Consider the following 14,587-nt stretch of genomic DNA (forward strand, 5'->3'; position numbering starts at 1 on the left):
AATATAAAAAACATCATGCTTAAAGAAAGCATCACATAATCATTTATTAAGGTGCCAAATCATTTAAAAGCTAAAAGTGCTTGCAATAGTATGGATTTCACTTGCTTATGGTCTGTCTGTCTGTCTGTCTGTCTGTCTGTCTATCTATCTATCTATCTATCTATCTATCTATCTATCTATCTATCTATCTATCTATCTATCTATCTATCTAATTTATATAGCTGCCCATCTCATATACTGTATATGACTCTATATATGAAGGGTTGGGGCCACCCATACCACCCAGTGAAGGATGGCCCAAAGGATCAGGCCACCACTGAGAACGCCTGCAATCTGGTCCATACCGTATGCACCTAACAAGGATGTGATCCACAGCAGGCCCTCCATAGATGACTGGAGTTGATGGACAGATTTTATTCTGATATAACCTAGTGCTGTGCCATACAGGGTTTTAAAGATCATAATCAGCATGTTAAATTGGGCCCAGAACCTTACTGTTAACCTATATAGCCACTTCAAAATTGGTGTTATTCTAGATTGACTAGATTGTCCTGGCAGTAATTTCACCATCAGATTTTGTACCAGCTGCAGCTTCCAGGTCATCTCCAAAGGCAGCTGCACATAGAGTACAATGCAATAGTCTAAAGGAGTGATGGTCAAGGCCTTAGTTATTGTCACTAGAGTATCATGACCCTGGTAAGTTTGTAACTGGTACACCAGTCAATGCTGGGCAAAAGTCCTCCTGACCACAACTTCTACTTGATGCTTGAGCAAGAGTTATCCTGCAAGTTCAGGATAACTCCCAAATCACAAACCACCTGTTTCTGGGGGAGTGCAACTCCTCTGAGAGACCCTATCAGAATTAATTATATTGGATTGTCCAGATGTTTATTGACACACAGCAACTCTATCATGGTAGGACTGAGCCCGAATTTGTTTCACCCCATCCAGATATTCACAACCTCCAGACAGTAGTTCAGGAATTTTTCAGCCTCTCTTGCTCAATCCGGGAGGTGGTGTACAACTGGGAATCATCAACATATTGATTATACCTTATCCCAAGCCAACAGATAACCTTCTCCACCAGTTTCACATAAATGTTTAATGACATTTGGGAAAGGACTGAAGCCAGAGGAACTGCACACTGGAGTTCCCAAGGACTTGAGTGCTTACCCACCTCCCTGAGGGTTGACTGGAACCACTCACTTAGGTAAAAGTGGAAACATAAAATGGTGCCCCAAACTCCCAGAACCCATAGATGGCCTAGAAGGATGCCCTGGTTGATGTTCTGAATACTGCTGATAGTATCAAACATTTTTCCTCCAGGATTAATGCAACTAGAGTTACTTTCTAATACTGCCAAGCCACTGTATTTATGCAACTACTCCAAATTCTGTATGTGGCCTCTCAAATGCTTTATTTAATAAGCAGGTGTACATATTTTTATCAAGAACCTTTAATAACACAACACACACACATACACACACACACCCCAAATTAAAAAATGCAGTGAAAAGTTCAAATCTTAGTATGCTAGTCCTGATGTACTAGGCAGAGTACTGCAGACTCCCTAGTTCAGTAGTCTAATATTGATCCACCTCAACAAAATGGATGCTCCACTTGTAATCCAGGACAATTAATTCTGCAGACATTCCTGCAAAAACAACAGCAGAATTGACAGAGCTTCACCCATGCCTCATCCTTCTCCTTCAAGAAAAAAAATGACACCCATGAATGAAGTTTTTGATTCTACCTGCAGATCTTCTGCACAAAGAGTGTATGTTTGAAATATTTCTTAATTGTAAAGTATACCAAAGTGGGACTAGAAGTATTCACTCACACTGAACACTAGATAGTGAAAAGAGCAGATAACAAAAACATGGAGTATAATAATTAGGCAGAATAAAAGGCAGAGTAAAAACATGAAAATGGTACAAAATGATGGAGCAAATCAGAAGTTCTGAACCTTCCACTAATAAAATTATCTTTAGGGAGGGCATTCTGGAGTAATGCATGATATTAATGGATACTCAGAGAAGAATCTAGACAGAAGTTGTTAAGCTAAGAGCAGACAAGTAGAAGAGGGTGCATTCCTGTAGGGATCTGGGCTACAGGCTATTTCAGGGTCAAAGCAAGCACCCCTAAATGGAGGCAAGAAGCAAACACGCATCCAATCTCATTATTTCCGAATTAGTGAAAGGTGAACAACTCAACTAGTGAAGATTCCGGCAACTAAATTCTTCATTAAATGAATATTCAGGGTCATCTTTAACAACAGTCTGGCATACAGCACACAGCAGTGATCCTTCCCATCTGCATATGGCTGCAACTGGGGAATCAGCCAAAAGTGGTAAAAGATATCAAAGGTCATTGAGACCATCTAGGATTCCTATAAGTGACAATGCTGGATCAAGAAAGAACTTTAGCCTGTGGACCTGTTATTTCAAGGAAAGTGCAGTATAGAAAGCATTACAACTCATCCCATCCCCTCCTTTTTGAGTTTTCTTTTTTTAAACCAGGAGTATTTAAACAAAATGTATGCACTGAAAGCCATTAGGCCCACAATACTTTCAACCTATATATCATCAACTGAGTCTCAACTTTTCATTGTATGTAATTAAATAATTCAAAGCATTCCTTTAAAATGAATTTGGAAAAAGGCTTATTTTTTCCCCCCCTAAAACTCTTTGTATCCTACCTTGTTTTCACTGTGGAAAATGGGACAGACCCAAATATACAAATTTTCCCTATCTGAGAGAAGAGGCAAGAGAGTGCCCCAATCATTCCATGGACAGAAGTAAACTGGCCCGCCAACTTAATTTGGGTTCAGTATTAGTGATGGGGCAGCAAGCAGGTTCAGTGGGGATATAAACATCTCAAATGTCTAGAAATCTCAACAATAATAGCTGCTGGCTGAGGTTATTTCTTCCAGGCCAAAATACAAAGCACTGACTTTTCTTTATAGATTGGGGACCCGGATACCTAAAAAACTGATTTACTCCTGTATGAATCTAGTAGGTGATAACATCTTCAGAAGACTTTCTCTGAAAGTTCCCTGAAGTGAAAGCAGGCTGTTATCAGGGACAAAAATATGTTTATTAGATGATAGTTTTACCAGGTTTAGTCACCAACTTAAATCAGATCTTTTTATTCATGCTTTCAAAAGAAAGTAATACTGTATGCACTAGTTCCATTTATCATCTGGGATTTTATTAATAATATGTAAAAGATAACTGTAGGCTCCTTTTGCTATTTTATAGTAAACTCAGATTTGGGGAACAGGGGTAAAAGAAGATAACTCTGCTATCTTCTTTGTGAGTTTCCCCCACCCCCTTTAATTTGAACGCTGCATATGGTTTGTTTTTATAAGTTCGAAAGAAATGAATGAATGAATGAATGAATGAATGAATGAATGAATGAATCAAATTGCTTTGCCACACACAACCAGGCCAATCCACTTCTGCACATAACTGATATTGGTGAACTAGTATATCTCCACTACCCTATTTCTTTTCTCAAAGAACAGGTCAGGGCCTTATAAGGCCATCTTGTACTAGTCATGAGACAAGCAGAGAATAAACCCTTATTGTCCACATAGCATGCTTGTGTCAGATTTTCTTTACTAATTCTAATTATCTTCATGGAATGTTCTTATGTGGCTGGTTGGCACACTATATGAATAATATACAGTAGTAGGAATATAAACTTTTATGTTTGGACTTAAGGTGTATAAACAGTGATGATTATCACATAGTGTCTCACCTTCCAGGAGCATCTCCATTTTCATCAATCCTCACTTCTTCTCCTGATACTCCAATGAATGACGAATTTAGGAGAAACTCCAAAAGTTTGCTTCCATCAATTGGCTTCATAGCATCACACAGTCCAACATGTCCTGGGCAAAGGGCATGATGCATATTTTGTAAGCCATGGGCCATAGCATAGATTGCATTGATAACAAATCCCATTTTACTGTCTTGGACATAGTTTTCTTCTAAGCTTTCATTGCCTGTAATCAGAAGACAAGAGTGTTAGCCCTAAAATGAAAATGAAACTGTTTTCAGAATGCTCTTCTGCAGTGAAATCAATATTTTAGATGCCAGTAGCTTAAGTAAATTAAATAAATCCCACCATTGCTTCAAATTCCCCCGCCCCCAAACCACCAGGTTTTGGTTCTCAACTTGTCACTGAATGGTGACTTTCAACATCCTTTCCACTGGCCATCCTGTTGTTCAGCAGCATTTGAATATGACAAATTCCACTCCTCTGCTCTAAAATAATGTGGGACAATGTATTTTCTAAAACAGTTCTGGAGGCTGTTGCATAGTATCAAAATTTATAGGAGTGATGCACAAGTAAAAATTAGATATTTAATTATTTTACATTCTCAATCTTGAGAGCATTAGTCAATGTCTTCCTAACAGTTGTAGAGATTAAATTATTCTAAAATCCTGCACACTGTAACTTGAAGTGATGAAAGTGGTGGTTTTATTGACTGCAGCACAATCTTTAATGATTAGTTCACAAAGTAATTCTGGCTAGAAAATTAAAGCAACAACCAGAGAAGTGGTATTGCAAACCATGGAATGACCTTGACAAACAAGGACTCTTGTCTCTGAGCTGCTTGAAGGCACCATAACAAAAGAAACAGTAAAACATTAAAATGCAATCAAAACATAAACAACCAACATTCAGTCTGCTGCTGTTAGAAAAAGAGCTTATCTACTCATACAATTTAATGGAAAGCCCACAAAAACAGAGGGAATTTCAAAGGTTCAAGATAGGACTGCTATATCTGGGATGCAAAAAACCAAATGACCAGTAGATGGCAATAAAGCACTAGCATTTTCTGTATCTTTTACTGCCATCTAGTGGACATCTGGATTTTTGAAACACAGTTATGGCATCCCTATTCCAAGAGCCTGAACAATAGGCAATGGAAGCTAATTTCAGAGTTGAAGAACTATTAACAAACTGTGCTCCTTTTGAATGGACCATCTAACATCCTTTGGCAGCTTGTCAGTGTGAAGGGCCTCTGATGATAATCTCAAAATGTGGGCAGGCTAGTCCAGGTGAAGAGGGTCTAAAAGGTGTTTCATGGTCAAGGTCGAGTTAATAGAAATAAGAGACTATTTCCTCAGGTAAGATGGGCTTATGACTAGCCTTCCCTTCATCATCACTCTATTTTATTTACTTATATCTCCCAGGTTATTTCACCTCCATATGGTTATTTGGATTTAAAAATGGGTGGGTGAGCCCATGCTCCTGAAATTTGTCATCAATTGGCTAAATTTTGGCCAGGGCCTGATGGTTCTATATTTTTCTGGATTTCTTTCACCATGAACCAAATGTCCCAGATGAGTATATATCCTATACTGCATTACTGGCACTACTGAAGGAGAAGGCCTGTTTCCTGTCTAAACTAGACAAGGCCCAAAGTTCTTAGCAAACTCCCTGCGTCTATGGTTCAAAGACGGAATAGCTTTTCAACCCTTAAAACTTGCCTTAAGAAAACTGCGGCTATATTTTGGAGGTTGATGGTTTGACTGTTAGACCCTTCTAAAGTCAATAATTAAAGCTTAATTAAGCATTTCAGCATTCATAACTATGCCTGAGTTATCTTGATCTGACCTTTCTCTGAGAAACCAGTTTGCAGCGAAGCAATATGTACAGTTCATTTGTCATATTTGAAATTCGGAGACCAATGGTTCTCCAGTGACCCAAATTGACTCTAGAATGGCACTGACTTCCTTATATGGTGCTGGAAAGATGAAATCACATGCTGCCAAGTCTGAGCAACATTGCTCGGGCATTTCCCATGCAAGTGGCATATTTATTCCTGTCAGATGGCTGCTTAAGTAGGAAATTATAACTAAATGGTGGCATTACTCATGAATATTGAATTTGCATGTCAAGTGTAATGAATGTGCCACCATACGATTGCTTCATAGGGGAACATATCCCATATACAGTGGCTGCGTATGAAAGAATTTTTAAGGGAAAAAATGCAACGAGTATCCGTAGCACTGGGAAGTGAATTCACATGACTAACAGCCCAATCCTGCCAGCCAACAAGAGTCCCAGCAAAGATGCTCAGCTGTAGCAGAACCATTTGGTTTCATCATATTTATCAGGCCTATCAAAGATGCATCCGTCCTAGGACTGGACTTTTATTACTAACCTCAGTTCTTTATTATTCATTAATATATTGTGGGCTAAGAATCAATAGAGTAAGTATCTTTCTTGTGAAACAACAAGCTGTTTTCAAAAGATTCCCGAAATATTCAACTCCTTAATAAATACGATACCAAAGTATGAATCAGATTCCTTTGAGTGCGTCAAGAAACAGATCTCATTAAATAAGAGCAGGATTCTGTCAGCCAGATACTGCAGTCAGAATTAGATGACTTTCTAGTGCAAACTTATAAAATACTGGATTGCACATCAAACACCTTTCTTACCTCTTCTAAAAAAAGTTAATTTATCCAGATGCACTTTGAAGATACAATACTTAATGCCCCCAAAAGCTTTGATAGGCAGAGAGTTTAGTGAGATGATAAAACTCACTGGCTGGATACTTAGGTCAATGTCAAAGAGCCCAGAATGTTCCTCAGAATGTCACTTCATGGTGACAAAGTAAAATTGTAATGAGAAAAAAAAATCTCAATTTTCTTATGGTCCTACGGCTATCATTTCTCCCCATAAATGCTCCCCTGACACTCCATTGTTACATATTGTCATTCTTATTTCCACTCCAATTTGTAGCATGTGCATTCATAGCCATTCTTTCTAACCATTAGGATCAGTTCCTCTATTTAAGGAAAAAAAAAGAGAGACCAAATTTTTAAGAAGAAGGAATAAGAACAGCAATAACAAGATCACTGTAAGATCAGTGTAGTGTTTTTGTACTAATTCATTCCCTGATGTTAGCTAGGGATGTGTGCTTAGACAAGGGAGCCAACCCACACTTTGGAACTAACCAGGGAAGGATAAGAAAAGAAGATCAGTAGCCAGTATTTGAACAGATTAGGTGTCAGGTCCTTAACCTACATAGGAGCTGCAGTAAACACTTTTTCTTCCTTTTGAGAAATTATTATACGAGAGATGAACATTTAATTCACTGGCATATCCATAATCAGTCAAAAAAATTAAAAATCTACCAAGAGCTGAGAAGATAAAGATTAATTCCACCTTACATATTCAGGTATGTCAGAATGTTTGTCTCCTGTAAAAGTATTTAGCAAAAAGTATTGGATATCCACATTACTGATACTTGCAAACTAATATAGAGTAACAGGCTCATGCCCAGAACTCTGAATGTAGCCTTCCCAGATATTCTGGAGTTCAGATTTAGGCACAATCACCAGTCATAGTAAGAGTTATGGGAGCTGAAATCCAACGCATCTGGAGGTCGCCAGGGTGGGGAAATCTGATTTAGCTCATTGTATTCATTATTTCTTTTTGTTGCGAAATGTTCCTAAGTAAGAATCCTTACCACCTGCTAAAACTACCACCCTAGTCCCATTATTACAAAATGCCACTGGCTAACTAAGGGAGCCACCTACCTAGAAAGGTAAGCTTTTTACAGAACATAAAAGGAATCTTGGACATCTCACAGAGGGAAGCAAATACTCTATCAACTCCCCATTACACTGCCTTCAGAAAATCAGAGACCTAAAAATACAAGAAGAGTAAATTATGGTTTCATTCGATGTCACAGCACTCTTCACATCCATAGACCCAGAACTAGCAAAATAATCCATGGCAGAAGTACTACAGAACACACCTGACATAACAAAATACACTAAGATCGAAATACCCAGAATCACGGACCTCACCGACCTCTGCCTCACCACCTACTTTCAGTTTGATGGACACATATACCAACAAATCAGAGGAACACACCCATGGGATCCCACTCTTAGGACTCATAGCGGAGACTGTAATGCAGCATCTAGAAACTACAGCACCCCCAGTATGTAGATGACACCTTCGTGATAATAAAAACGGAACAACTAGAGAAGACACATAAAACAATCAACATCTTCAAAGGAATAAAATTCACAAGGGAAGAGGAAAACAACAACACACTACCCTTCCTGGATATCCTCATCAACAGAGAAAACAACAGCAAATTAGAAATGCAAGTCTATCGAAAAACAACCCACACTAACCAAGTGCTCCATTACCAAAGTAACAACCCAACCTCCCATGAGAGGAGCTGTGTAAGAACATTACTCAGATGAGTACAAATGCACTGCAGCAACCCAGAACACCAGAAAAAGGAAACAGACTGCCTATACAACATCTTCCAACAAAATGGAACTTATCAAAAAGTGCCTGAAAACTCCTTAATTTCACAACACATGGACAGACCACCCCACCACCAACATGGCAGGGCAAGCTACCGTATATAAACAGAGAGCAAATCCCACACCCACATGCACTGATGATGTCACCTAGTTGGGTAATGAAACATTTGCAACAAAACAATCCAGCTCAGAGAGCACCAAGGACTCCAAAGTTCAACCATGAGCTACAGATATTCTCTTCTATTGAAAGGTAAACTTCAGCTGGATTAACAGCAAATAACCTGCATCCCAATTAAACAACCAGACTACCTCCCTGGTCTGAGCTACCTAATGGAGTATTAGTTTTATCAAGACTATTTTTAGATAGTCTTGATAAAACTACTAATTTTATCAGGAGCATATTAATTTGATTCTTCAGTTTCTCTATTATTCTCTTTTGGAGGATAGCTGTTTCTGCTCCTGTACTATATATAATAGTCTGTTATTTTCTGCTCCCAGAACCTTACCACCTTTCTCTGAGGTGAGTGCTCATATCAGTCACTCTTATGAGTTTGTTGAAATCCCAAAACTGTGGTTCTTTGTCACTGTGAATGCAGCCCTTGGGATGCAAACAATCCCACGCTGCTCTTTTGTCCTTTGCCTTGGTCACCAAATGGTCTCTTTGTAGTAGTACTTAAGGGATGCTCTGCCAAGGCAGGTCAGTTCTAACTTTGAAATAGTTTTAAGAAATTACACAGTAGATAAAGAGATTTCTCTATGGCATACTAAAAATACAATTACAGGTTCTTGAAATGTGCCTCTAAAGCAGCTGGTATCTGAAACACAGATATCCCACTATGGCACAATGCCCTTTATCCAAAAATAAAACCTTGTTTAATGAAGAGGCCACTGTATCAGCAAGGAGTGTCAAATGAAGTTTGCATTTGAAGCTGTTGGCCTAAACCTCAAGAGTATGAAAACTGTGCTGCACAGGCCACAGGTACTACATTCTCCAAACACAGCCAGATTTCTTGGCAGGTTAAACCTGGGAAAGAAATAAAATTTTATTCCTGTTCTTCACTGCTGCAACTGCCATTTTAGTGCGCAGACCCACAGTGAAACAGAAATGCGCACTATCTTTTCTGATTTTTTTTAAACATTAAAAATAGTGTTTAGAACTATTGTGTGCCACAGTAGGCCTTTTCATGGGAGAAAGGTACAAGCACAGCATGTTCATGCAATTACTTTCAAGGGGACCCCCCCCCCATACATTTACATTTCATTTCCTGCTTCTCACTAAGTTATGAACAATCCACCTTTCTTCCCAATGTACAAAACAGCAGTTAGATAACTTTGTTAAAGCCTTAGAATGACATTATGGAGAAAATATTCTTTTCCTCTACTTCAGTCTTCAAAGAGAAATGCCACTGCTTATGTAGTCAGCATGGCATCAACTATGCACAAGAGGAAAGTAGCAAGAGATCTGAGACAACCTAAGTATGCATAACTACAAATAGCCTTCATGGGGAAGAGCCACAGGGTTCATTTGTTCTAGCATCTTGTTCTCATGCAAATGTTTTGTGAAGGTCTTGAATAGATATAAAGGCAAGCTGATTACAAACTTCTGTCAGTTTTTCTCAGAATCAGAGACAACATCTTGCAAAACTGGTGGCAACAGCTTTGAGAAAAAGGGGATCCCTGCTCCCTGTCAGATGAGACCATCCATGCTGGATCTTCATGTTCATTATATACATCCCAGGAAGCTGCCACTGCCATCTGCATCACAGGAAGGGATTTCAGAGAGTGTAATTCTGAAAACCCTGTGGAATATCCCCCACCAAGCTTCCAGATCTTCAGTAAATTGCCTATTTGGGGCACTCAGCTGTGTAATTACATTCTATAAAGAAAGGGTAGTAGTCAGTAGTAGGGTAATTTGTCTTTACCATAATTACAGAACTATTATTTGAATTGGATATGAGACCATACAAAAATATAAGATAAAAATAAATTAAAACCAGTACTATGAAATAACATACAACAATCAATCAGGACCAGTTGAACGACTGGATGAAAATACACTATTGGATCTCTCCTTGGTCCTGACCTTGAAATCCTGCCTGTGTAACAACTCATAGTTACTGTTCAAGATCCTAATATAGGGCATCTCAGGTTCTTTTATCAGCCATCCTACTTCTCTTTCTCTTGCCTGCTCTAATAAAGGGGTTTGTGTATGTGTATCCATCTCTCTGTCTGTTTATATAATTTATTAGTGGTCTTGTATCGGATTTTTAGTGGCCTCCCACCCAAGAAATTGATCTGGTCTGTACTTGCCCAAGAGAGCTGGAGCTATTCTTACAAGTTAACCTGACTTATGGTGCTCTCCATTTATTTATTTATCATCTAATTTTAAAATAATATATTATTTTTCAATATTAAATATCTGTACTGTCTCCTTTGCCAAATTTTGGAGGTAAAATATTTTTCCCAAAGTGTTAGTTTTTTAAAAAAATCTTCAAAGACATTTTCATCCAATATTTTGTTGTGTCAATGATTTTTTCTAAGTGCCCCCCTTTTTTTTTCATTGTAACCATCATCTGAGTAGTTAAAACCAGGAACAATATGCAGAAATTATATATATTAAATGATTAGGTCCCAATGACACTTATCCAGTCAACTGTGTCTACATGTTGATCTCAGTGAAGTCAAGCAAACTTCAGGAAGCTCTGAATTCTTTCCCAAGGGATGAAAACTATCACCTAATAACTAAAAATCAATGTAAGAGGACACTCAGTAGTGGGGAAAAAATGAAAAATGCCGTTTTATTCAGGTCTACATATTTCTTCAACTTCTCTTAGTGAAAGGATTGAATCAGTAACACTATAATACCTGATTAGCATGCAAACTGAAGTTACAGAAACAAAATCAATATCCTTTCTTTGTGTGTATTTTTATCATTAATCAATTTGATTTGTACTTGTGATATAAGTTGTGCACCAGGCAGAATATTGTAGGAACAGCAAAATGCAGAAAAAAGCAACAGAAACATTAGAGCAGGTGGGTTAACTTCCTTTGGAGGAAAGGTCTGAGGCTGTTTAACATAGAAAAATGCTGTGGGAGAAGAACATGACCCAGGCATGTAAATGTATGCATGAGAGATTTTAGATAGGGAAAACTCATTCTATGGAGTTGAATTGTGGAATGTTTGGGACAGATAAAGGAAGTACTTCTCAGCAAGTGAGAGTTATCATCATGGTCAGCTTTAAAGGGTAACTAGATAAATCTATAGAAGATAACATTTATCAGTATATCTTAGTTGATTGGTTGGTTATTTATTTATTGAAAAGATTTATATAGCAGCTCATATTATGAAACACAACCCTGGGCAGCTCACAAAATAATAAAACAATTCTTTTAAAAAAGACAGCCACAATAGAAACTCCCTGTGCCCTGTTCCATACATCTTTGCTGGGCTCCAGCCTCATTCTTCCCCAATGCTTGGATATATATAATGGATATATATTACTATCACAACTGGAAGCAGCATACTATCAAAATCAGGATAATGCTGTTGCCCTCATGTTCTATCTGAACACATCCCAGAAGCATGTGGTTGGTAAATGGGGAAACAGGGTGCCCTTGGTTCATATCTTAGTCTTTTATATTATTTTATTCCTGGGCATACATCCCATTTATTTCCACTTTGCTTTTTCTGCTACACTGACTGTTAAACAAACCATTAAGGGTTTGTTTAGGGCAGGAATGGCAACTTAGGCCATTAAAATGTTTGGGCTATGCCTTGCATGCTGACTAAACCTGCCTAATCTTATTTTCATGCTGATTAAAATACAATTTTCATCACTCTCTACCCACCCACCCCAAAAATCAGGGATTGTAATCCAAGAATAAGCATGTTAAATCTTTTGCAGGACCTAATCAACTTATTAGCTCATTCATGATAAGCCAGAATCCCAGACAATTCTGTTTTATTGTCTAGCATGCAGGTATACATTTCAATTTGTTGCCAGTAGTGATTAAACTTTCTAAGTTCAGTGTAAGAAGATTTTGCATTTCATATAAATTACTTCTAACAAAAAATAATGTTAATAATCAGTTATTTCACTACCAGCTACAAAGCTTTAGTAGTCTCTAAAATCTCATCACACTGTTGGCATATCAGTATTTTTTGCTTTCCCTATGTCTGTGATGTACCAGTAAAGTCTCAGCCACACTATACAGTTAATTTTTGAACAGCTCCTATCTGCTTTCAATGCTATCTAACCATGTTAACACAAACCACATATAAGATGCTCAAAAGCATTTTAACATCATACATGAAACTCTGAAAGGAAAAAAAAAAGCCTGAAGCTTTGTTAGCAATCAAGCCAAGCTTTTATTCTATTTTTTACCACCTACAAATTCAATTCAGAATCAATCAAAAACTTCTGCTTCAGCGCAGCAGAAGGAAAAAAGCAATTAAGAATTGCTTAAGCAGAGCCAGAGGACATCTATATACACCAGGTATTATTACACACCATCTTTTGACATTCACTCCTCGAATGCAAGGATCTGAGCTTATTCATTCATTCGTCAAAGAACCAGTGGCAAACTGGAGGCTGTCCAATGACAGCACCATGCTGACAGCTACAAGAATACTGGATTGTGGGGCTAATTCTATACCTCTGTTAAGGTTTTTATTCAATCCAGTTGGAAAAGCAAGAAAAAGACTTTAAATTGATGGAAGTTACAAAAAGTTTCTCAGACTTGTTCAGACAAGAAACATATGTAAATATTTACCGGTGCAATTCTTTTGAAAGTTGGGGTTCTCTAGAGGATGACCTGGCAAGCGGCATTGGAAACGATGTTGCCAAAACTCAGGGAACCAAGGATTTCTTGTGTTGGTCTCCAGTCTTATTTTCAAAAAGTAGTCATCAAATGATAAGACTTCTGGAGACTGCAGCTTAATCGTGATGCCCCCACTTGCTTCAGCTTCATACCCTTCAATGACTTCATCTCTATCTGCCCATCCATCACTGGAAGAAAAAAAGCTGCGGTTAGCTCAAAGCACGTATCTATATAGTATTTAAGTAGAAGCTCTTCGATGCAATATAAAGAAAAACATGATTATGCTTTAACACCCCCTTCTCATCAAAGCATTATTTGACATTTATTTCTTCCTCCAATAATATCTTAAGTATTGTATCTCTTCAGAGAGTAGAGCTACTATATCTTCACATTTGTTCCTGCCCCCCCCCTCCAATTCTTCAGTGCCCTAGAAAAACAGCACCATCCAAATTTAAAAAAAAAAAAAAGGGGCGGGGGAGAGCTAACAGAAGTCTGTCAGCGTGAGGAATCCAAAACTGAGATGGATTGGGTTTGGATGCTTTCAGTCAGAAGATCACAGAGTTTATTATTCAGGACATGAAAAAAAAAAAGAAGGAATGGGACTGCTTTTATAGTTAGGAAGGGTATAGCAAGAACAGTACTTTGCCACAATGTAATCAGTGGTTGAATAATATCATTTAGAGTTCAAGGACAATCCTTTAATATGACAATTATCCAAGTTTATGTTCCAATCATTGATGCAGGAGAAGAGGAGATTGATGGTTTTTATGTTCAATTTGAAATCGACAGAACATGCAAGCAAGATGTGCTGCTTGTGATCAGAGACTGGAATGCCAAAGTTAGAAACATGAAAGAGGAAAATGTATTTGGATTGTATGGTTTAGGAAACTGAAATGAAACAAGAGAATGATTTATCCTTTTCTGTTACTCCAATGATTTCTTTATAGCTAACACTGTCTTCAAACAACCAAAATGATGCCTGTATATATAGACATCACCAGATGGAGTATGTAAAAATCAAATTGACTATATTATTGCTAAAAGGAAGTGGAGGAGCTCAGTTACAGCATCAAAGACATGGGCAGGTGCTGACTGTGGAACAGATCATATACTGCTCATGTGCAAGTTGAAAGTTAAACCAACCAGTCTCCACAATGAGATCTCAATCATATACCCACCATTTTCAAGGAGAATATCAGGAATCACTTTCAAGTCCTGAACTTCATTGATAGAAAACTAGAGCTGTGAAATTAACTTAAAGAAGTTTTAAGGAGGAATGTGAAAAGAGACTGCCTCCCTAACAGAATCTTGCAATCTTACCTCCCTAATTCACTGCACTATAAAAAGGAGAATTGCAAGGTTCTGTTGCTGCTGCTGCTGCTGCTGCTGATTGCCAATTTCAATAAAAGTAGTTTTCGCCTTCCTGTGGAGTTGTCTTCCTGGTCTGGTTTACC

At 38.0% G+C, this 14,587-nt stretch overlaps 1 protein-coding gene across 4 annotated transcripts in view; it reads right to left on the reverse strand.

Annotated features, from left to right (window-relative positions):
* Positions 1-14,587, reverse strand: part of GRM1 (glutamate metabotropic receptor 1) — a 180,490-nt gene that overhangs the window by 45,664 nt on the left and 120,239 nt on the right. For all 4 annotated transcript variants that reach the window (XM_063308947.1, XM_063308956.1, XM_063308974.1 and 1 more), the window contains exons 3-4: positions 13,086-13,321; positions 3,763-4,009 (exon numbers count right to left, since the gene is read on the reverse strand). In XM_063308947.1, coding sequence (XP_063165017.1) covers positions 3,763-4,009; positions 13,086-13,321 — 483 coding nt within the window. The remainder of the gene's footprint in view (positions 1-3,762; positions 4,010-13,085; positions 13,322-14,587) is intronic.

Source organism: Candoia aspera, chromosome 1 (assembly GCF_035149785.1).
Source record: "Candoia aspera isolate rCanAsp1 chromosome 1, rCanAsp1.hap2, whole genome shotgun sequence".
Classification (NCBI taxonomy): domain Eukaryota; kingdom Metazoa; phylum Chordata; class Lepidosauria; order Squamata; family Boidae; genus Candoia; species Candoia aspera.